Source organism: Catharus ustulatus, chromosome 6 (assembly GCF_009819885.2).
Source record: "Catharus ustulatus isolate bCatUst1 chromosome 6, bCatUst1.pri.v2, whole genome shotgun sequence".
Lineage (NCBI taxonomy): Eukaryota > Metazoa > Chordata > Aves > Passeriformes > Turdidae > Catharus > Catharus ustulatus.
In genome coordinates this window covers 12,428,336-12,452,914 of record NC_046226.1, presented here as the reverse complement: position 1 = coordinate 12,452,914, position 24,579 = coordinate 12,428,336, and the positions used below count along the sequence as shown (strand labels likewise).

Sequence of the window (24,579 nt, the reverse complement as noted above, 5' to 3'; positions counted from 1 at the left end):
ATGTAATATAAACCTTCAGGATACTTTAAATTGTCCAATACCAATTGTCCTGCCTTTGCTCTGGCACAGCTTATGAAAGAATGAGGAGCTTAAGAAAAGGTTCTTGAGGAGCATCCTCCAGGTACTAGAAAAATTCCAGATGTAATTAAGCTGAATGGCAAGGAGGCGTGGTGGAACTGATAGAGGAGGTGCTGACTTTAACACACACCAGGAATGTGCTCTTGGCTCTCTGTGGTGGCAGGAGAGGCAGAGAGCTGGCATCTCTTACACTGAGCTCAGCACTTCGCAGAATTGGGTCTGCCTGCCACTTGAAGCCTATCCTCCCAAATCAGGAACCACATGAGTGTTAAGCAAGGTGTGTTAACCACTGCCTTCTTCCATGAGGTAAAAGCAAGGCTTGTGATAGAGACAGGAATTCTGCTGTGGTTGCAAAAGCACTCAGCCAGTCCTAGTGGGAAGACTCCTGGCTTTTGTTTTCACTGAGCCATCCTTGGTGTATTTTGTGGGTCTGTCTCACAGATCAAGGCTCAGGACACTGAAAGGGCTCCTCTTCCTCCATGTCTGGGTGATGGGAGATCTTGGCTAATGGAGTAGGGTATCCCTGCCTCACTAAGGGACTCCTATCATGAGGAGATTGAGATTTACTTGCCTAGATTATGATCTGTCCAGGACAGGGAGTAACTCCAATCATGCATTTGTCAGCACCTGGCAAACAGCATCAAAAAATAAAATCAAGACATTATTGGCAGCATCCCACAAGTAAAATTAATACAGATAAAAATGTTTATTTTCATAGTCTTTTCTCATAAATTAACCAAAATAACTATATACCCACATATATCCATATATATTAGTAAACTGCTTTTATTCAATAGCATTATAACATTAGTAAGAGAATACATGAAAACTGAAATTCATTAGGGAAACATTTTGCACTGCAATTAGATCTGATGCTGCTCAATGTGGGGTTTCAATTTGTTTAATTCACACTGATGTGCAGACAGGGCTGCAGAACAAGAAAAATACAAGCATACATTTAATATTAGCTGCTTTGCTTGTTCATGCATACTTTAGCTAAAGCCTCGGTGCCATATGATTTCAGATTCTTTCCGTGTGTCCCTAATCAAATATTCATGGTTGTATTCACACTTACAGAAAGGATTCTGAAGCCTACCTTGAAATAAACACAGGGAAGAAGCATATGTTCAGTCCAAACTTTGTTCTTGCTCATGCACATATGAGCTCTAGCAACAGCTACAACCAGTTACATGTGTGAAAATCAGACAGATGCTTCTTAGGCACAACATTAGCAGTGTGAACCTGTTGGACTTTCTAGGACTGAGACACAGAACACTATGAACATGTGCAGTCCTCGTTTCTCATTTTAGCTAAGGAATGGGAAAATGTATTTAGCCAAGAGGACAGGTCCACACAGAAAACATCATCTTCTAGATCCAATTTAGCAGGAAATTATGTCCATTGGGTTCAAAGGAGTAACACTTGGGTCCCAGCTGAGGGGCTGGTCTTCAATAACAGCTTTCACTCTTCGTTTCTAATTGGGGAAGAATTGCAAAAGCAATTATCTTAAGATACACTACAAGCATTTAATTCTGCTTATTTCATTATTAAGGAGTAGTAAATATCACTAATATTAACTTTTACATTAGCAAAACTAATTCTTTTATATGTGATTAGGATTATTTTTTTGTCAGCGGAATAGAAAAATATAATTTGGTGTACATCAAAATAACTTCAAAAAGTATGAGTGCTTGAGCACAAGTAATTTCTAAAAATTTCTTTATAACACCTGTCAAAGTTATTTGAGTTAGCTTCCTAACTTTGCCTGTGTTAAGCACTTAAGTCATACTCATACAATCATTTTCATGTCTGGTACTATGTTCCTATATAGGTTGCTACTGTAAAAAGAAGTAAATTTGCTGGTGCTGTGTATTATTTATGTAGCACCCTAAGTAGAAAGAAAGAAAACTGACAAGATCCAACCTTACCTTCATTTTAATTCCTTGGGAAGGATGTTTCATTATTATCCCCCTCTTTGAAGTACCAGGTCTCTGAAATCTCTTTTTAACGACACAGATGAAAAATAAATGTGCAGCGGAAGGAGTCAGCGTGCAGAATTCCAAGAATACAAGACATTTTGAGGCCGTGCCATGCAGGGGGAGGGGAGCAGCATCTCAGTGTGGGAGGCTGTGTGTGCTGGGCTCCTGCTGCTGGCTCTGGTTCAGCAGCCAGGCAGGAGTCCCTCTCATCGTCAGTGAACCAGCTGTTATGGCAGATGATCGTGCTGAATTTCAGGTCATTTGATAACTAGGGCAGGCAGCGTGTTTGCAGTTCAGCTTGGGTGACACGTAGATTAAAAACTTCATCAACACGGTGCAGAATTGCTCACATTTCTCGGGTGCCCAGGTGCTGGGGGTGGAGAGGGGGTGTTCCAGGTCCCATCCTTGGCAGCTGGACAGCAAGCCCTGTCTCCTGTTTGTCGCTCCTGCATGCAGAAGTGCAGGACATTGCTAGTTTTTCAGCTTTATGATGAATGACATTCTGAGTTGTTCTTATTTTGGCTATCACTTAAATCTGGGGGCAGGCTCTGCTTGGTCATCAATGTGAATTGTGGTGCCACCTTCCAGACTTGCAAAGAAATGCTTATACCCATGTCAGGGAATAGCAAAGAAAGCTTCCCAAATTCTTTAGTGGCTTGGCAAAACCTGAGGGGAAACTTATGGAGAGGGAGGAGCCCTTACAGAGCCATAGATAGGAGCAGCCCAACTGTGCTCCTTTGTCAAGCTGCTCCAAAGAAAAGTGGCAAGGCTTGCTCAGGGCCAGGGGAAGGATTAATGTAACATTCTGGGGAAAGCAGCTGGAAATATCACGGTTATTTTCTCAGCTTGGCAAGCTTTAAGGTATTTTAAGCTTTAATGTATTCCCAGAAGAGTCAAGCAGATCTTTGGTGTAAAGAAGCACACAAGCAATGATGTTGGATTCCTAGAATTTTGGAGTCAGATGAGATCATTAAAGCCACCCACTGTAACCTCTGTTCAAAGCTTGGGTATTCTGAACACAAATTCTTTACCAAGTGAAGGCATACTTTAGAAAGCTGTTGCCTTGATGTAATAACTTCATGTGACAGAGAGTCTCCACTTCCCCAGGTAAGTTTGCCCAGCTGGCTCATTACCACCACTGGTATATAAAATACTGTGTTTGAAAGGATACACCTTGCTCTGAAAGCATCAAGCTGCCTTGCTGATGCTGATACCCAAACCAGACTGTTCAGTCATCGTAGCACTGGGTGGAATGTGGCCAGCCTGTACTCCACCTGGGAGACAGGCACTGGGCAGGGCTGAAAGAGGATGCTGGGGAGCTGAAACACCACTGGTATAAGAAATGTGGGAATAAAGGCAGGACTGCTGTAGATTTTAAGAAATAATATTGAAGAGATTTTTTTTGGTCTGAAAAAAGGCTGGTTTTAATGTAACTTAGAAGGTTGCATCTGCCCTCTCTCCCCCAAAGCTTCTCATAACATTCTGAAAATCATCTACAATTTGAAATTGTAAAAAATTTAAGGAGAAGAAAGGGCAGGGATTTAGGAATTTTGGCAGAGAGCAGGCTGTAAAGGTGCCTGTCAGAGGTGGCAGCTTAGACTTGTTTTCAGTCTTTCAAAGTGAATACACCCACTAAGGCAAACCAGCTATTATCAGCTCTCATTCTGGAAAGTTCTTTTTCTCTGTACTGGGAGAAAAGATACGTGCTCTGTGTCACAGTTGTCTCACAACCACTTACCTCGCCAGCCCCCTTTCAGTAATGACACAGGTAATAGAACAGAAAGCTGGTCACCCAAGCTCAGGGCTGAATAAACCTCCACTCCTCATTCTGGGGGATGAACAGGGAGGGGAAAGGCCTGTTTGATTTATCAGGAGAGGTCCCATTATGGAAGGTCAGGCAGTGCCTGACAGGTATCTGTTACTCACTGCAAGGAGCGATTGCCCACTGTGACTCCTGGAGGCTTTTTCTGGCACACCCAATGTGAGTCACGCTGCTGAGCCAAGATGCAGCATGGTTCTGGGGTTTCCAAACCCCCCCTGAATCTATGGGTAATTTGGTAGAGTTTATGGCTTAGTCTCTCAGGATTTGGACTCATCCCAGCTATATTTATAGAACTGAGTCTCACCCAGGTTTCTGTAATCAGTGAGAGACACATGGCCAGGGAGGATTCATCCCTCTCTTAGATTGGCACCGATAACTGAGGGGGGTGTTGCAACTACAAGTCTGCAAAGCTGAAGTACTTTGAATTGTGCTTGCTAGCCTCTAGTCTGGGGTTTTTTCTTGGTCTCAGGCTTTCTGCATCATAGGAGAGGTTCATCATGGTTTCCCAGGAAGTGCCTGTTCATACTCTCAGGGAACACAATGCATTTTCAAGTGAATCATAATCAATTTGAAAGTTTAAATTAATTAAAGTTGAGCCCTCTGAGAAGTATGAAATGCATGCCTGCACTTCCTTTGTACCAAATGATGCTAATAGCAGTGCAGCAGACTTCAAATTTCCCCACCAGTTAAATGGATTGAAATTTTTTCATAGAAGGCAATTTAGAAAGCAATATACTGTAATATAGGTGTGTTACTAGTGACTATTTAATTCTTACCATACTACAGGCTACTGGCAGACAGCAGGTTAAATAACTTGCAGATGGGGTGACTGTCATGAGAAATGGCTGACTTACCAGCCTTCATCTTTCCTTCATCTGTGCAGCTATTCTGCTCTTGGCATTGCTCTGCAAAGTAAAGATATGCAAAGTGTAAGCATGTCTTTTAAATATTGTTTAATTTAGTACCACAAACACTGACATGATTTAATCAGAGAATATTACTAGAGAATGGCATCAGTGCAAGATAATTTTCTGGTAACTGTAATTTTTACTTGCGTTGTCAGGCTTTTTCTGGGCTTAGATTGCGAGACTTGCATTTGCCGGGAATGCTTCTTGCTCTCTATTTCTTGGCAGAAACTTCCAGTCTTGCATCCCATTTAAAATGGTTTGTACCTATTAATATGTGTTTAGGGGCTAGTTCTGAAATAGATACTGTGCCAGATGAGTCTTCTCAGTCCCATGGGTGAGTCTTGATGCAGAACCTGAATGCAAGAGCTGAAGGTTACATGCTGGATTCCTTGGTTGGTCTCAGTTGTGCCTGTACTGCAGGTACAGAAATTCAGGAGAGGATCCATCAATTGGAGTGTCCTGGCTTGGCTTGGACTCAGCCAAGCCTCTGTGCAGGGAGCAGCTCCAGAGAGACAAAATGTGGAGATGAGCAGGCTGATTTCTCCCAGGTCTTAAATCTGCTCCATACAGTCATACCCCAGCATAATTGCTAAGGTATGTGGCTGCATTGTCTGTGGAATAGCAGCCATCCTGCAAGCTGCTGGGAAACACTTCAGCTCTCCTTGGCTCAGTACACAGGAGTCCTTTGGAACTGATGGCAGAAATGGAGCTTGAGAGCAGAGAAGGGCAATATAAAAAGTTCAGGCTGGTTCAGCATAAACAATTTCTACAGGTATAACAAAACATCTGACACTGACCCTTAATAACAGAAATGAGTTTCCATCTTGAGAGCTACGAAGTTATGGTCAATGGCTTTTTTAGTATATTTTGTCTGGCTGAGGATCTTGAAAGTTCATTGTTCTCCTTCTTGAGTGTTTTCCAGAGTTCTCTACAGTACAAACCTTCTCAGAGTGCCAGTTGATAAAGACACTACTAAGATGAAACCAAGCACTTGATTCATTTCATAGTGTTATTTCAGTTTTGGCACAGCCTCTCAGTTCTTAGCTGTCTAATGTGCTGTTAAGTGCCTTCTCAAGCATGGATAATAGATATTAGGAATAGAAAAGGAAAGCAACCTTTTCAATTAAGAACAAAATGTACAGAAAGTAAAATGACATGAGTTGTATCAGCTGCATATTGGCTCTTATTCGCACAGTCTCCAGATACAATCAGTAGGTGCTCAAGCAGATAATTACAGCCTTCCTGCAAAAGGCTCCATGTAGCAGAGTCACCTGCCTGCCTGCTACAACTTGCAGGATCAAAGCTGTCCTTTGTTTTCAGTGCTGCAGGTTGTGGAATTAGTGTTTTCCAACTTCTATTTAAAACAGAAGCATTTTTCTAGCACATCTCCTTCCAGCAGGCTGCTGCACCAGGTAAGTGCTGGGCATCCAGAGGTCAGCCTTTCTGTCAGTAATGATTTATATTTGTCAAAATGCAATTTTCACAATTGATTTCCTGTTGCAAGGATTACAGGAGCAGTTAGTTGGGGGAGTGCTTGTCTTCCAGCCAGCTAGTATTGCTTCATGCTCAAAATGAGGTCAAGGGTTTTTTTATACACGGGAGTAAGAGGTGGTCAATTGAATTGTTACTTAAAATCTCTTCAGGTGCACAGCATCTGCAAGTGCCCCTCATTCAGGAATCATCTCTGCTGCCACAGGCAAGCTGGGCTGTAACATTTGTGAGGGTCAAGTAATGCTAGTAAGAAATTATAAGATTTCTGGGGGCAAGGTTGTGCCCAGTACTGCACAATAGACTATCCCTTTTAAATTTTAAATTTGCATGCAGCTGGTAACACATGTACCACAGTTTAGGAATCCCTGTACAAAAGTATTTTCACAATTTGGCCACACCAATTTTTTTTCCCCCAAACTTGGACCAACACTGGTAGTGTCCAGCAAGACATAACTTTGTTTATCCAAAGTGGAAGCAGAGGTGGTGGCTCATGTCACACTGTCTGGGAAACTGCCTTCTCAGGGTCTTTAATTATTTTTCCTGTGGGCCATGCTGCTCTTTCCACTTAAAAGGGGCCACTCTCTTGCTGGTGGGATTGTGGATTCCAATCTTTGTTTCAGAATCAGAAGTGATGGTGAAGTCTGAGAGAACCTGTTCCCAATCCATGTGAGCTCTCCTGCTCTGCCATTTATCAGTCACGCGGTGGCCCCACGTTGTGTTTGAATGAACTATTTAAAAATACTATGTCAGTTTTAGGGAGGAGGGTGGAGTTGGGGTGGAGGCAGGAGTTGTCACACACACTCCCTGATTTTTCTGGCTCCATGGCAGACTGTTGGCAGGGAGTTTGCTGTGCAGGTGGTAAGTCTGCCAAAGGATCTGTAGGAATCTGTTAATCTCTGTTAGATCACTTTGAGGGTCTCTGAGGTGCTGTCTGGCCTTGAAGGATGTTTTTTAGCTTTTTATTAGTCATGACCATATTTAACCCTGTAGAAACCACAACCTCACTGAGATAGACTCAAGAGATAAGTGTGTAAGAAAATAATGAAGAAAATATGGGGTAACGTAGTCTCGACCAAATAAGTCACTGAAAGAGTCAGGTGCATTCTTAGGACAGAATTAAGTTGTACATCTCTGGGTTTACAGATTCTGTCATTAGTTTGCTAAACTGTTTTAAATTGCCTACATTTGTATAATAGTGTTTTCTTTTGAAAGAGCAGGTGGTTCCAATGGTATTGCAGGATACTGAGAGCTTAGCTGATATTTTACATCAGCCAGGTGCTTCCCTTCAGTCCTTCAGTGTGAGATACAGGAAGAAAGCACAGGAGAACAAAAAGGATTTGAGGTGCCCTCAAAACTGAGAATGCAATGGTTTGACAATACCCTGTTCTCTAGGAAAACTGGAGTCCTGAATGTAAGACACAGCCTACAATTTTAATGCTGTTTTTCTCCATTTAAATATATTCCTGAATCTTCTTAAATCCTCAGAATGTAATTGCATAAAACCATTGGCCTTTATGGCTGTGAGACCCGGAATTTACATGCAGGTTTGAATTTAATACTTCTGATTCTGGTATGCCTCTAATGGCTTTATAAGCCAGCAAGCAGAAAACAATGAGCATATACAGGTGGAGTTTAGACCATCTGTGTGCCATAATGACAAAGATAGTTTGCTATTAACAGAGTTTTTGCTGTCTCAGATATTGATTGGGTAATGCTTGTTTTGCTCTATCTGATAGTGGGGAACACCTGAGAGGTATTGATATTGTAGACTTAAAATGGGACATAAATAATTCATAGCAGCAAGCATTAGAAAACATTTGATAAGCAGCTTCACTATCACAATATCTACATATCAGTCATTCTGAGAATGTTGTGAGAGGCAGGTACAGAGAGTAGCAACTACTTAGTTATGATGAGTAAGTATTGCTTGAGAAGAACAGGAGTGAATCTGATACATTGCTAATTATGAACCTGCTCCACCTGGTTTTCACCTGGTGGAACCACAGGTAACTTAGAGTTATAAAAACTTAAAATTTTTATTCAGCATATTCTAAAAATCAGATATTAGATAAAAGACTTAGCTGCTGAATTCAGTTGGTCAAAACACTAATAGATGTACATCAGAGTGCTGTCACTGAAGCTTTGGAGATACATCCCCTAAAGCAGCTATGAATTTGCTTGAGGAGTAGAGCATTAATTAGGCTGTGTGAAGTCCCCAGCAGACAGAAGAATGCAAAGGCAAGGAGAAGGGAAAGAAGTGGATCAGAGGTGACAAGGCAGAAGTGGAGAGCAAATAAATATTCTGTTTAGCCTCCTCATACAAACTCTCCATTAACTTCAGCTGGATTGCCTCTGGAACACCTGCCACACTCACATATAGAAGAGGAAGGTGATTTGCAGGCAAAGTAAAAAGGGTGAAGCATTAGGATCAGAGGAGATCAGGAATGATGGGATGATGAAGAGAAAATTTAATAGTAGTTAGGGATTTTAAGCCATATATACATATTTCTGAAGCTATCTTGTTCACACTTACATTTTAAGACTAGTGCTCAACATTTATCACTGAACCCCTTCAACTTCAGAAGCTACCAATGAACTTGATCCTGCATGTTCAATAGCAGCCAATTTTTCCCCAAGAAAACTGAATTTTCTGTTTATTCACACTTTGCTTCTATTGTAATTGCTTGCATGTAGGTGAACATAGAAAGTCTGACTGGGGCAGGAGGGCAAAATGCAATTTCTTTCTTACTTTCACAGCATTATGTGAAAGTCCAGACAATGAAGTCTGGCTTCAGACACCCTGAAGAACTGTTGTGATAGGTGAGGAAAAGGGTCCAATTAAATATTTAAGTGGCCAGGCCCACTGTGCTGCTGCAGCAGGGGATTGATTACACCTGGTGAAACCTGGCCTGTGGCAGGGAGTGCTGAGCAGGCTGTGGCCATACTATGGTCAGCAGGGAATGGATCTGGCACTGCTTCTGCCTCTGCCACTGTGACTGCATCGTCCTGTGCCGAATGTCTTGTAGGTGATGGAAACCTCCCCTCTGCCTTGCACCTCCTTCCCTTGCATGCTGTGCTCCTGCAGGAGCCCCCTTGGGAAAGGGGAAGGGATGCTCGTGCCAGGGTGTTTTTGTATGGAGATGGTTTGTGCTACCAATCCTGTTGTGCTGGGAAACCTCTGCCGTTGTGTCTCATTGATGGATCGTTTGTCTTTAATTTGCTCTTAATTCAGGCAGGTGGGCAGTAGGAGGCTGGGATAATATTTGAGAGAAATGACCCATTAGGTTGAGGAGGTGCTGGCATTAGTCAGGGCTGTTAAATCAGGAGAGGGCATTACAGCAAGGATGTGGGATGGTGACTGCTGAATCAATGTGCTGGATGTCTTCTGTTTTTACTGCTAGTGAATAGCATCTCATGGAATAGATAATGGTTTTGAGAAACAGATATGAAGAAGGGCAGCATTTTATGCCTGCTATAGTTAATGGGATATTTGGCTATTTTTTTATCCATAGCAACCTGCCTGTGACTGTCAATTCCTGTTAGCTCTTTTGGAAATGAGGATTTGCAGAGATGAGTAGGTTTACTCTGGGTCTTCCTAGTTAGTGGGACTTCTGCTTCCCTTAAGCAGATAGCTTGGCTTTGGGTGTAAATGTGAATGAGATCAGGTGCTGTATTTGAATATTTTGTTTATCTGTTGAATTTATTTAAGACTGTGACTTAATTATTAAGGAATCCTAATCCTACCTATTTCTAATGATATTTTTTCATGTGGTTTGTTGGGGTTTTTTTCTTTCATAAATCCCAAAATATATCTCCACTTAGTTGTGCTTTGTAGAAAAGTCCTCTTCTGTCCTGTACCCTTACCCAGGTACAGGTACCCATCATAGCTGCCTTACAGCAGTGTTGGGATTTAAATCTTGGTAAAATTGATCTTAACCATTAACTAGATGCAAACTGTGTGTTTATAATGTGTTGTTTTCTGTGTGTGCATGGTGTTTCAATGCATGTATGAGCCCTGCTGTTCTCCACATGGTGGAAAATACTGCTCTGAGGGGTTTACTGTCCTACCAGCAGGGAAACAGGAAGAAGACATTGAAAATAGAGAGCCTTGTCTTGCAAGGTTGTATGTGGAGATGGGCCAAGAACAGACCATGCTGCTCCTGGTGCCTTGGGTGCTGCACCAGGCTACAGTGGGTATATATACATTTCTGAACTAATGTGTCATAAATCCTGTAGTTAAGCAAAACCAGAGATGATGTTTGACCAGCTATGTGTGTAAATATTGGCTGATTGAACTACTGTCCATGCCAGTGACTTCAGAAATTTTCAGAAATTCAATTTGTGGAAAAAAAAAAAAAGTATCACATCCCTGCTTTTTATTTGATGTAAAGAGATGTAAGTGTGAAGTGGGTATAAAGAGGTATGTGCACTACTTTGGGTGCAGAAACACAGAGTCACACTTAGCTAAAAGCAGATAGTTTATATTTCACAGAACAGATGTGGGGGCTTGAGACATCCAGGGGAAAGTGGATGAGCTCAGCAATGCACAAGGCCAGCATTGCAGTGTCCCTGTCTCTGTTGAGACAGCACCTGGCAGACTGATGCTGGAGTGAAATGATCCATGTCCTCACTAAAACCAGATTCAGAAAAATATCTTTGCAATATATTCTATATTTTTGCAATATATCCCATATCTTTCAATGGTGTGTATTGATTTCCACTCTCAGCTTCTTTGGAACATCCATTGCCTGGGCTCTGGCATTGCAGGTGGGGAGGTGCCAGTTTCTCAGGATGGCCCATGCTCTGGATTTTAATGACATTCTCATGGTATTTGGTGTTTTTCTTAAAGCTCCATTACTGCCTAGAGGCACAAGATTATGAGCTAATCTTCACCTTTATTGAAAAGTTTCAATCCTGGATGTACGGGAAAGCAGGCTTGATGCACATTCTGAAAAAACAATCAAAAAAAGGAGCGAACAGAAGTGCTTGGGGGTTTGTTTACTTGCTACTAATAATTGTGGGGTTAATTTACTTTCTTTCATTTTTTTAAGCTAATCTCATGGTCCTGAATTTTATAGATTACTTTTTTTATTTCTGGCACTGATTGATATCTTCTCCCATCATGTTCCCTGAGCATGTTTATAAAGCCACCAATATTGGAATTTATTGGAATTACACCCTTAGAAATTCAACTATAGATATTTTTTTTTTTTTTGGTAATAATAAAAAAGTAAAATTACTCTTCCTATACTTTTCTATGCACATAACATTTTTCTCAGAGCCAGAGGCAGCTCCCCTAAGAAAAATAATTGGTCATCAACTAAGTTGGATGCCTGCTTATCGTGAACCTGCCTGTGGAAACAAGGCTGCTTCTCTAAATGCACCAGAGCCCCTGCAGCAGCACTGCCAAGGAGGGAGGTGCTGGCAGTCCCCCCACCTGCCAGATGCTGCCTTACCACCTCCATTTCATCAACACATTATTGAGCCATTGCTGGATTAATTCTCTTTTGCTCAGAGCTCAGCACAGTAAACAGAATCCCCTGGGATGCTCGAGTTCCATCTTTTTCTGTCCTGCACAGAGGTTTCCTGCATTCATCTTGCCAGAGTTTCTCTCTGTTTCTTGCTGAGCCAGCGCTGCACAGGTCTAGGCACATGTACCAGGCTCTGTGGCACTGGGCCCTGATCCAGTTGGATGTGCAGCCATCACCTCCCCCTGGGCTGCCATCCTCAAGGTCAGGTGCTTGAAGCATTTCCTCTGGAAGTGGGGAGCCAAGGTTCAGCCACTTCCCCTGCCCAGCAAAACTGCAGCTTTCCTTGCTCACCTTCCCCCACCCCAAAAAGCTCCTGCTATTCCAGATCAGTGTGTGTTTTGGTCTTCCCGTTAGAGCTGAGCTGCTGAGATGAAAATAATTCCCAGTTCTTACATTTTATGTTAATCAGTCACTGGATAAAATACAGGGAGTCCCATCCCTGTTGTTTGCCCTAACTATGGGGATGCATTCCCACCACTCCAGGCTGCATTTTGGGAGAGATGCTGACTCCAATAGCCCTGGAGCCACCTCACTGTGAAAGGTTTCCTGTTTGCACAGTCACCTATGTGTATTTTTAAATCTTTTTAAAGCTGGTTGTGCTGATTCTTATGTGAGAGGTAACCCAAGCTGTGCTGCTGGAGCTGAGGCACTGTTGCTGAGATAAATGCAGCCAAGCCATGTCCTTTACATATTTACTCTGACTCCTGCTGTTGGAGTGGAGTTGATTGCTGCAGGAGCTGCTTTAGCACTGTCTCATCTCTATTGCATTCAGGAGGAAAAAAAAAAGTTTTTCTCCACCAACTCAAGCAAGACAGAAGCATGAAAAATTATGAAATGCTGTGCCAGTGTCATGATGAATAAACAGTCAGGATCAAATGAGTGCCATCATATTTTATGCAAAATAATGGAATTACCAGCTTTAGCATTTGAGTCAAGGGCACTGGATTCGTGTTGGTGTGCTCAGCAGCACTTCTGGTGAATTGGAGATGGTTTCTTTCTAATCATCTTCCAGCACTGGATCTCTGCACAGCCTTTTTGTTTAGTAACTTCCCTGGATCTCTGCACAGCCTTTTTGTTTAGTAACTTCCCTCTGGATCTCATGTCTTCCATCCTGCTCAGTGCACACTCACAGCATTTGGGGACCCTTGCAATTCCATCAATTCCAAAAAAAAAAACAGGAAGAAAAGGACTGTGCACAGCACATGCACCTGTACATAAGTCCTTGCAGGAGGTGTGAACTAATGCAAGGGTAGGGCACTCCCATGTTAAATACAAGGCTCATTTTTCCAACTCTGTCACTGTCCTTAAATCTTATCTGCATCAGAAAGTTTCAGCAGTGAATGTTAAATCAGGTTTTAGTTCAAATGGACAGACTTCATACAGACCCTGTGTGCTCACACCTGTATTTCACTTTAAGCAGGGCCTGTTTCATGTTAGATTAAAGTAATCTAGAGGTAAAAGGTAAAAGATAAAAGCAAAGCAGTTGCAGCCTTGGGAATGGTGCTTTTAATAGCTTCTAAGACGGGAATTTCTATAATTCAGCTGAGAGTTGGTGCCTGATGGACACTGCTCCTTGTCCAGTGTGGTATAAGGTAAACTCAGGTTATGTAAAGCATTGCTGGGGATGATTTCAAGAGGATGTGTTTTACTTTGCCACAGACTTCCAGCACTGTTGGTCACCAAGGAACAAGGAACAGAGGTAGAGAAGGTTTTCTGGCACACAGTTGGAAATGCTCCTTTCCCTGCACTGTAATCGCCTCAGGTCAAACCAAATTTGGTCTGCATCAGAGTAAGAATGCCTTAGGTCACCTTTTGCATAGTTTTGACTGTCAGTAGCAAATCTCACCTGTAAGTAAATTGGTGCAACCAAATTTTATTTGTGCAGACACGGCCTGCATGCAGTCAAGTCAATTCTGCCTCACAGCATTGGTGAAGCTTAATTAAGGCTGATAAAGTTCTGTGCAGTTCTCAGAGGAGAAGTTTGGTCCATGTGTAAATGATGTTATAGAAGGTATTTAATGTACTCTGTTAAAATGCTGTTGAGGCACCCAGCCTGAGTAACACTCTCTGAAATTCTTTCTATTTCAAGTTAATGTTTCATAGGAGTGAGGCAAACTGGCTGAAAGCAGGCTTTGTGACACTGTCCCCAAACCCTCCCGTAGTGGGGTGTGCTCCCTCTCTCTGCCAGGGTGCTGCTGCAAACCCAACAAGGCAGGAGCAGGACATGCAGTCCCAAGGCCCTGTCACAGGAGTGCCATGGCAGTGTGGCAGGGATCCCTCTTCCCAGTCCTTCAGCTCACCATGGAAAGTTCGGTCTGCCTGACCTGTCCTGTCACCCAACTCTGGTTGTACTCGCCTGGGCTGAGAAATAGTGTCCACCTGCTTTATCTAGGGCTTTATCTAGGCTAATTAGATCAGTGCTTTGTCCAGGATAATTGTCTCTAGTAATGAGTTTAGGGAAGTGTCACTAACCCAGCTGGTCACCAGCACTGCTGTTCCCATTCCAGTGCCCATTCCTACAGATGCTTCCTGGGGCTGTGCCAGGACATGTTCAGCACGTGCAGTCCCCACAGCAGAGAGCAGGCTGAGGTCAGTCAGCAATGCTTTCAACAACTGATATGCTAAGGTTTTATGACAGAAAATGCCAATTTATTTGAAAGATATTGCTGTTGGAAAGGAAAGCTTTACAGAAACTTGTCATCAGGAAAGATTTCTTCTGTTCTTGTCAGGATAAGCAAGAGTTTATGTCACATTGCCAGAATATAAACGATGACAGGTCAGACCTGGCAGCTGAACCAAAGTCTCCCACAATCCAAGTATGTGCAGGAACCATCAAACAATGAGGGAGAGCTGTCTGAGTCTCTGACACATCTTCTCCCGTAATCTTCCAGGGGGTTGTGTGTGTGTGTTTGTTGGTGGGTTTGGGGTTTTGGGTTTTTTCATGAAATCATCATGTTTTTCTCATATGCAAAACAGAAATTTTCAATATAATGAATTCAAAACCCGTATGTATTTCTAATTCAGCTCTGACTCTGGACCCTTTCCTTGGCCCACCACTTTCACCACACTGGTCCATAAGCACATGGAGGCCGTAGGAGCTGCAAAATCCCCAAGCAGGGGCTGCTCCCTTTCTGTATGATCCATGAAAGTGGGTTAGATAGGACCTGCTGTATTGAAGAAGCACAAAATACTGGTTGCTCAGAGAAATAAATGGTTTTAATGCTCTTCTAAGTGTATGCAGTCAGTGTTGGTTGCAGTTGTGGCCAAAGTAAAAGATGGAAAATAAACATTGCTTGGAGCTTCTCCAGCAGGAGAGAAAGGATGGCATTGTTCCTGTTTGTTCGTGCCTTCCTGGCACGAGGGGAAGCCGGGGCATGGGCTTTACTTAAGGACAGCTTTGCTCCTGTTTTTTGGCTGGCCGCAGCTCCGGAGCCGGACATCTCTGTGCAGGAGTGGGCAGCAGCACACGGAAAGTGCCCGGGCAGCACAGAGCAGGCACTGTGTCAGGAGATCCCCCTGCCTGCAGGGACAGCTGGGACAGCACAGAGCAGGCACTGTGCCAGGAGATCCCCCTGTCTGCAGGGACAGCACGGAGCAGGCACTGTGCCAGGAGATCCCCCTGCCTGCAGGGACAGCACAGAGCAATGCCCTGTGCCAGGAGATCCCCCTGCCTGCTGGGGCAGCACAGAGCAGTGCCCTGTGCCAGGAGATCCCCCTGTCTGCTGGGGTAGCACAGGGCAGGCACTGTGCCAGGAGATCCCCCTGCCTGCACGGACAGCACAGGGCAGGCACTGTGCCAGCAGATCCCCCTGCCTGCAGGGACAGCTGGGGCAGCACAGAGCAATGCCCTGTGCCAGGAGATCCCCCTGTATGCACGGACAGCTGGGCAAGGGCACAGGACTGCTGGGGTGCTCGAGTGGGAGGGGAAAAAAATAAACACGGAAAACATCTGTGTGCTCCCAAAATCTGCCTTCAGCTGAATCACAAGATGCTTATATAAAAGCGTGGTTAATTATTGCAAAGCAACGAAGCGAGGAAGCACAGACATTCGCAGAGTATCTCCTGTGTTAATTGGTTTCTAAAAATGTGACTCGCAGCAGCTGTGAAGCTGCAAACGGGTCAGCAGCAAAACTCTTTCTCCTGGTCATTGTGCTTGGAAGTGCTCTTCTCTGAGCCTCTCCCCAAAGGCTGGCAGGGTCAGACACAGCTCAGGGCAGCTAGAGAAGCATCTTCACATGAGGATGGCATCGCCAAGAGCACTCGCTGTTCGTGCCCGCCTCTGCCTGAGCAATACCTAAAGACGTGGAGGGGAATTAATTCTGGAAATGCAGTTGAACTGAAATCCTGAGCCTCCCAGCTGTGTGCTGTGCGTGCACAGCAGAGCATGCATGGACAGAATCGAGCATGAAACCAAGCCCTGCCCTCGGTGAGCTGTGCTGGGCAGCCCAGAGCTGTCCCTGGCTGTGTGGCTGCTGAGAAGGTCCTTGCTGCACCTTGAGCTCCTTTCGGTGAGCCCCCTCCTTGTGTGGGTCACAAATACTTGCTAAGTTTTTCCCTGAGGCAAAACTTCCCAAAACTTCCCAGAACAATCACCCGCTCCCCCACGTTCATTGCTTCGTGTGATCTTTGCAAAATGTGCCATTTCTGTCTAAGTAGCTTGCTAAAGAGCTATGGTAAACAACACCTGAGCCATTAAAGAATTGAAATGCCTTCATGACCAATCATAGGATATTTTTAAATGTCAGAACTTTTGGCTTAGTGGTTGTTACTGGCTTCATTTTTGGGAGACCAAGAATTAGAATACACAGGTTTTCAGAAATTTCTGTGTACCCTTACTTAAAATGTTAATCCTTAAACACATTTCAAAAATATGCACAATTTCCTCACGATCAGTCAATGCCCTGGAATTTCTCACTACAATGCATTTCTGCCATCTTTCCTGTTTTCATACGTTCTTAATTGGCTTTCAGATAACATTCAGCCTGGCAGTAATACATAAAGAATATAGAGATTAAAAATGCTTAACAATTTGAGAATGACATATTTAGGTTTGTTCGTGTTTAATTCTGCTTTGCTCTTGTTGGATAACTTTTAAAAGGGTAACTTTTTACATTTGAAAATGAAAAAATAAGGTGGGCATAATAATTTCCTGCACACAACTGATCTCCTTCCCAGTTTATTTGTTGGATTTACTAGAAGTTTTACCTGTTTAATCCCAGTTGAACCCCACCTCCTCAAATGAATGGAACAATTCTTGTAATCAACGCAAGACCACTTATGTTACCAGTAGTTATTTTTATTTTCAGAATAATTGTTTCTCTCTGAAAATGGCATGTAGTGTCAGTGTCCTTGATTAAATGTCCAAGAATAGAGATTAAATGATTAGTCAAGACAGGAGATGTGACTTAAATGGTCACATGCATAGTCAGATTTTTTTGGTGGATGCAAGTGAAAACTCAGCTTGATGTGGATCCCCAGAAGACCACAGCATTGTAAAAAGAAAAGCCACTTTTGTGAGTCTTGTTTAATTTTGCATCTCTCTGCACCTTCCACCAAGCAGCTTTTGATGCCAGCTCAGCACCAGAGCAGCACAAGTTAGCACAGTGTGTGCTGCCAGGCTCAGCAAGGCAGTTGAATTTCTGTGCAAGCACAGAATAATACTTAAAGGATGGAGCTGAACCATGTCAAAGCTAAAATTGCATCCCAGTGCAATGGGCTATCCTACAGGGCAACTTTTGCAACACTGCAGGTTTCACATCATCAAGAGATTAGTATGTAATCTACAGCAACTCTAGTGCCAAGTTTCTGGACAAATCTGCTCCCACATTTAGCCCCTGGATTCTCCCAGTGGGACTAAAAATGTACAGGAGGCAGTGAATTCTCTAATAGGAAAAAAAAGAGCTAAAAATAATAATAAAGCTAAAAGAAGACAATAATGTTTGAGGTTTGTCTGTCATAGTAAGGTGGAGAAACAATCTGAGTTTTTTCAGTCAGACACATTTGCTTTCTTAATAGCATCCTCTCATTTTTTCTGTAGGTCCAGCTGCCCAGCGCCAGATCCAGAATGGTCCATCTCCAGATGAGATGGAAGCACAGAGAAGGTGAGTTGATCAGCTGTGGCAGAGTTCTGTAACTTGGATGAACATGCAACCCTTGTTCACCAGTAGGCACTGCTCTTTTTACTTGTACGTATTTTAAACTGGTTCTGAATGCTTTCTAATTATTGCTAATGATGCTGTAATGACTGTTAAAGGGTGAAGTGAGCCAAAGTTCACACTCTAGGTAAACTCTTTGCTTGGTAGGTACTCAGGAGTCTTCTTGCCTCCAAAACCTATGAGGAAAGTGTAGGGCAGTAGTTTCCTGCACCTTTATGAATAACTGTGTAGGACCTGAGATTTAGTAGGGATTTACCCATGACTGTTAAATGGGTCAGCAGTGATAATATTTCACCTGAGATTTACTTTGGGATGGCAGAATTGTCATAAAGGTCAGAGAGCCCCTGCTCACATCAGGGCAGGCAACACTGCCTCTCCCACTGCCTTCCTGAAAAACCTGATCCAGCTCTTCCTTTAGTTCTGCAGACTATATGTAATTCAGGCCTCCAGCTTGGGTGTCTATTCTGTACATTTAAAATGTCAGCAGCTAAACTATGTTGGAATAAAAATATTTTATTTATTCTTTTTTGTTTAGAGACAGTAAAAGCCCTTTGGGTAGGTATTGTTTGACTGCTGCAGGGCACATGGCCCTAGGAAAACTTCTTTTGCTCCACTGGAGTGGAATAAGATATGCCAGTAGATGCAGTTAGATATTACTGCATCTGCACTAGAGGACTTTCAGCTTTAATTAAGCTGATGCATTCTTTAAGCAGAGAGCAGACCTAATTTTAAGCCTAGGGGTTTTTTTTAAACATCTTATAAGGAGGAAGCATATTTAGTTATGGTATCTACTCTGCAAATTTGTCTGTTTAAAAGTTTTTTTAGATATCTTTACACAAATGTTTAAAGAATATCTTTTTAAGTCAGAGTGTAATTTGTCCTCTCTTGTACTTTTCTCCTTGCATAGTCCTTAAGTTGCCTTGTGCCAATCCCAGGCTTTATTTAGTTTGCCTGGAATAAATTTGACTTCCTAAGAGTTTAAGAACTTCTCCTTTTAGCATGTGTGGGAGGGTGCATTTGGCACCTATGAACTGCTTCTGACCAAGGGCAGAAAGGGCTGGTATGAACCCCAGTGGCTTCAAGTGGCAGTGCTGGCTCCTCTTGTGGATTTCTGCACCCTGCACCTCAGTCTGTTCTGCAGCAGCTCTAATGATTTTGGGGTGTTCTACCCCTATTTATTTCCTCTTCTGTCAGACTGGAATTTTCCTGCTTAGTTCTCTAGATAAACCTGGAATTTTCCCCAGGTTTAATCAGGAAAATGTATCTATCAAGTTGTTCTTCATCATCAAACTTTGCTCATAAATGCCAGGCTAAGGTAGGGCATAGCATGCTCAGGAAATTCATAGTACATGTGTTAACAATTGAAATTTTAGCAGTGCAATTGATGCTGTTGCATCCATAACAATCAAGCAAGAACTAGAGTATATATTGAAGTAAATATTTCTATTTATTTGGTTTAAAGTGTCATAGCTAAAATGACATGAGTTGAATCAACCAACTAAGACTTTCTCAAAAGTGATTCAGCTTTGCACCTTTTCTCAGAAACCTGCATTTTTCTAGAAATTGCATGTCCTGAACATAAAACCACTTTAGGATTGATCCCTCCACATGTATTTTCCTTTCCCATATGTTGAACTAGATCTGAAACACAGGAAATTTGCTTTGCAAATTAAGATATTCTTTCTTTTCCACATAATATAATTTTATTTTTATGGACTATTTTTTATTTTAAAGGCTTCTATTGGTATATAAATAAGATAGAATTGCTCAGCATTGCAGACTCTGGAAAGTACAAGTAAAAATGTAACAGGGAGGTGTCTTAAAATACCGTGCAAGGAGTCAAAATAGAAATGTTGCTTACAATTGGGCTTGTTTTACTGTACAGACCATGAAGTAAAGCTGTTGAGAAAAGAGAAAACTGTGCAGTGAAGACTGGTCTAATGATAAATGAAAGTAATTAGAGAAAATGTGACCTAGAAACTGTGGAAGAAAATGGTAATAAACTTTATTACCAAGTGCTTCAGCAACATAAATTCAGAGTGGTGTTTTAATATTGTTGAACTCTTTAGTCCATATCCGTGCACTTGCCAGGAAAGCAGTCTGGTTTTCAGCTATCAGGTGTTTTTAAGAGGAGCCAAGTGAGGATAGGTTTGTGGTGGGGGTCAGGGACATCCCTTCCTGCAGGAGCAGACCTCTGCTGCTGGGCCCTTGGGACTGCACATCCCTGCACACCTGTCCTGAGCCTCTCCTGGCCGGAGCTGGCAGCTCCTGGGGGGGAAGGTGCCAAAAGAGCAGCAGTGCAGAGCTGCCGTCGGTGTCTGCAGAGGAACACAGCGGGCTGGTGGTGCTGCTGCACAGGGACAGCTGTGCTGGGGCTGTCAGCTGGACTGGCCAGTGCCACAGAGGGCTTGGATGTGCACCTGGACAACGGGGGCTTTCTACAGTCAGCACCAAAATGCTGATGAAGCTTTGAATTAGTGGCTGTCTTCTTTTTCCTTTGCCTTCAGTCAGAGCTGGGATTGAAGTGAAGTTTTGTGTTCAGACTTGGATGTTTATTAATTTTTATCTGTAGTACAGTGAGTGCTACAGCACTTCTAGCTAACAGGCTAAAAGTGAGAAAATGGAATTGTATTTTGCTTGTTACAAGGTCTTTTAAGGCCTAGTTATCTAATTAAAAACTAACATCTATATTATTTGTACTTTTGACCTAATGAATAAACACCCATGACCCACAGTTGTGGCATCCTTCATCCAATCATAAAAATACTACTTAAAACTAAGAAGAAGGAACAAGAAGGAAGAAGAAGCCAATGACCAAAAACTTCCATCTTGCAATGGATGTGTCCATCCACTATGTGACATTACACACTTCCATCAGTGATTCTAACTCCATCACTTAAGTTTGGAAGCCTTCTCCAAGGCCTCCGGTCAAAAGCACTGTTCCCCTGGGGATCAGTACCAAAAAGTACAGAAGCTTCAAAACTCCCAGGCTTCCAGCAGCTTTGCTATATTTTCATTCTAATATGCTAATGTTCTTCAAGTGCTTTGGGCTCCTGATTCATAAAAGATTCTGGACTGTGTAATTTTGAGTATTTCCTACCCTGGAGATATTCAGAAGCTGTCTGGACAGAATCCTGGGGACTGTGTCCTCCAGGGGATGCTGCTTGAGCAGGGAGGTTTGCCTAGATGGCTTCAGGCTAACAGCATGCATGTTTGCTGTGCTCTGCTGGGCATTGGGCACTGCCTCTTCCTTGTGCAGAGCCACTAGGGAGTTATCTTAAATATCAACCATCCCCTGCAGTGTCCAGTGCATGCAGGGCCATGCCCTGGTTAAGCTTCCCAATGTGTGAACTGGCACTGCTGTGGCCAGGGCAAGTGAAATCAGACCCAGCTCCATCTCACGGGATCGGCCCTCCCCCCAGACACACAGTGCTTCTCAGAGTATAAAGCTTTTACTCAAAAATTATAAGGAATACCTAATGACCAAGGGTTTTTTCATTGTTGTTCTAGACAAGTGATGGAGCAACAGCAACAGCGCCAGGAATCTCTGGAAAGAAGAACCTCTACCACAGGCACGTATCAAATCCAGACAATCCCTGACTCTCCTCTGGCTGTTGTTGGGGTTTGTGGGGTGCTGTACAAAAGCTAGACTGCTAAAAGTGGTTATAGTTACCATTACATTTTAAAGATTAGATTTTCAGCTATAGACTTACATGCATTTGCGCACGGTTGTGTTGTTTTGCAGGGGCTCAAGTCTGAGGCATGCTGGTGGAGCAAGGCAGGTTTTGCACTTGGCAAAACTTGCACAGCTGAGGGACATTTTAGGGGTACCAAGGGGGCCTGGCCATGCTTCTTCCACGCCCCTGAGGAGAGCAGGTAGCACAGCCAGCACAAGAGTGACTCTGTTTGCAGGGGATGTCAGCACAAAGGGGTTGGTGTGCTGGATGTGCTCAGGCACTCCCTGTTGCTCTGGAGCACAAAACAAACTACAGCACAGAGGAAGATACAGCCCCAGACACTCTTCACTGGGGGTTTTGTGATCATGAAGTCTTCTGGGAACTTAATGGAAAATATATATATATTTAATGAGCTTACAAAAATCTTCTGTAGCATATTAAGTTGCACTAAATTGAAAGAAGAGATGACAGGAATAGTTTATAGCTACAAGGTATGGATTTGCCTCTCTGAAAGGAGGCAGAGCAAGCAAGCCAAGATGACCATCTTGTGTTTGGGCTTTGGCTTGGGGCAAGTTTTTTTCAGTTGATATGGCCACATAAGTGAAATGTTTTTCCTCAGCCGTTAAACTTCTTGAGTAGAAACCGGCTCAGACACACACACACGCCTTTGGTGACAGAAAGAGTTGGACTCTTGTTTCAGCGGAGGTTAGAGTGCTGTTCTGTATAGGGAACTTGGTCAAAATCCTGCCTTGGCATCCACGAGGAATGGGACATGGCTCCTAGAGGCTGCTGGCTGTTCCCTCTCTGGCTACAAGGCGGCCAGCTCTATGTTCAGCATGTCCCTTGCACCTGTCCCGGTGCAGAGGTGATGCTCGTGATCCTGACTCAGATTCACGTGGGGTTTGGAGGAGTCTCACTGGCACCAGAGCGTGCAGCCCATCCCACGCTGCCAGGGTTCTGCTCTGCACACCCCTCCAGTTCTGCTGAGGGCTGGAAATCCCCAAGCTGGTGCCTGCACCATCTCCTCTTTGCTTTGTTTGAGTTTCTGTTTGCGTTTACTTCACGGTTCCTTTTCCTCCGTTCCACTTTGCCTTGGTTTCGTTCCTTCCTGCGTACCCACCTTATTCTTTTCATTTGTCTTTTTTGTTCTTTTAGTTTCCACCCTTCAACCAAGCATATGCTCTCCCCCCTCTCATCCCCAGTCTCCTCCTCCTGCCTCCAGTAATTGTGGTGCTCCTGCCTCTGGTGTTGTGCTCCCCCCACTACCTCAAGCCAGCGCTGTCTCTTCAGCACCCGTGGTCCCTGAGCCCTCTAGTCCGTCCCCTTTCCTGTCCCAGCGGAGAGCCAGAGAGCCCCCCCAGTTCCTGCACAGGCACTCGGTCTCTGAGCTGCCAACAGCCCCAGGTTCCTCCCCTCCACCCTGCCCAAATGGCAGGACGGTCATGCCAGGCATCGGGCGAACCTCGCTGTCTCCTCCGCCTCTCCATCCTTCCCATCTTCCCTTTCCTTCTCACCAGCCTCTCAGGGGTTCTTCTCTTCCCTGCTCTCCTCAGTCTTCTCCCTCTGCCACAAATGCACCATCTCTGCAGAGGGGTGACACCCTGCAGCCACGCGGTCCCACCATCCTGCCCGTGATTCCTGTCCTACCCGAGAGGGTCAGGGCACCCACAGATAAAGCAGGGTGGGAGACCTCAGCAAATGTACCCCTGAACAGCCATCCTGAAGAACAAATTGCTTTAGGCCCCCCTGGAACCCAGGTGAAAAGTGTGGATGGGTCCTTCTTTCCACACCTAGGAGCTGCACCCTGCTCCCCGCTGCCCACCATCGCCAGCCCCCCCAGCTGCTCTGGCCAGGCTCCCTCCCCACCCTCCCAGGTGTCATCTTGTCCTGCACAGCAGTGGTGTCAGCCCGTGTCACACTGTCTTCCATTGCCTCCCCCTCACGCTGCTGTGTCTGAGGTGGCTATGCCCAGGAGGACTCCTCCTTACATGACATCACCAGCCATTGCCCACTTGAGTAAGTACTGATTTTGAATGAGTTGCGACCTGTGTAAAGCCTCAGCTGTCACCTCTTCAAAAAGGTGGCACTGGTTGGCACTGCCCCTGACCAATAGACAAAGGGCTGAGAGACCCCAAGCTGCTCCTGCTGCACGTGATTTCTGAAACTGGGGTGGAAAAATAGCAAAATCACTCCGGACTGGTCCAGGGACCAGGCAAAAAGTAACAATTCCAAAACCAGGACCCTGTAGCTGGGTTGTTGCGCTTCATATTCTGACTGTATTATCCCAGACCGAGATCTTTGTCATTCAGCAGAGTCAAATTGTTTCAAAGACCTTCATATAGAACCTACTTTCAGCTGGTTCAGACGTAGCAGATGGGCTCTTCTGAAGCTGGAGGCCAGGTCTGCGGTAGGTTTCTTGTCTGTGTAGGAAAACTGGTAGAGGTTGTGATTTTTACTGTCTTTTTTAAGTGGTATTTCTATCTGTTACCAGTGAAACATAGAACATGGATTTTGTTAAGGATACCCAGAATCCCCTGTGGTTGTGCAATTTATTTAATCCTAGAAATTATCTTTCTGGTATTCACTGCATTTATAGTTATGGGCTTGACACTGATGCTATTCCAGCAAACCTCTCTCATTGAAGGCAGATCAAGGGCTTGGGTCTGCCCACTTTGTATATGGCCTTGATTTCTCGTGCCTGTCTAAAGCCTGCAGAGTGAGAACGATCTGCAGGCAATGCCTATTTACAATTCAGAGCAGATGTTTTGTGACTTGGATCTATTCAGGTTTATAACCACATATAATGCTAAAGTGGTGTGCCTAGAAAAGGAAGAAAACTAAGACTTTTACTTTCTGCTAAAAGTGTTACTGTAACTATTCAGTTCTTCAGCTGATGTAAGTCCTTGAAATCCACTTAGTTCAATAAAGTTATTTTAAA

At 43.8% G+C, this 24,579-nt stretch overlaps 1 protein-coding gene across 6 annotated transcripts in view; it reads left to right on the top strand.

The window, feature by feature from the left end:
* The window catches only part of EVL (Enah/Vasp-like), a 117,571-nt gene that overhangs the window by 80,076 nt on the left and 12,916 nt on the right, over positions 1–24,579 (top strand). For all 6 annotated transcript variants that reach the window (XM_033062735.2, XM_033062731.2, XM_033062733.2 and 3 more), the window contains exons 4-5: positions 17,847–17,910; positions 21,475–21,536. In XM_033062735.2, coding sequence (XP_032918626.1) covers positions 17,847–17,910; positions 21,475–21,536 — 126 coding nt within the window. The remainder of the gene's footprint in view (positions 1–17,846; positions 17,911–21,474; positions 21,537–24,579) is intronic.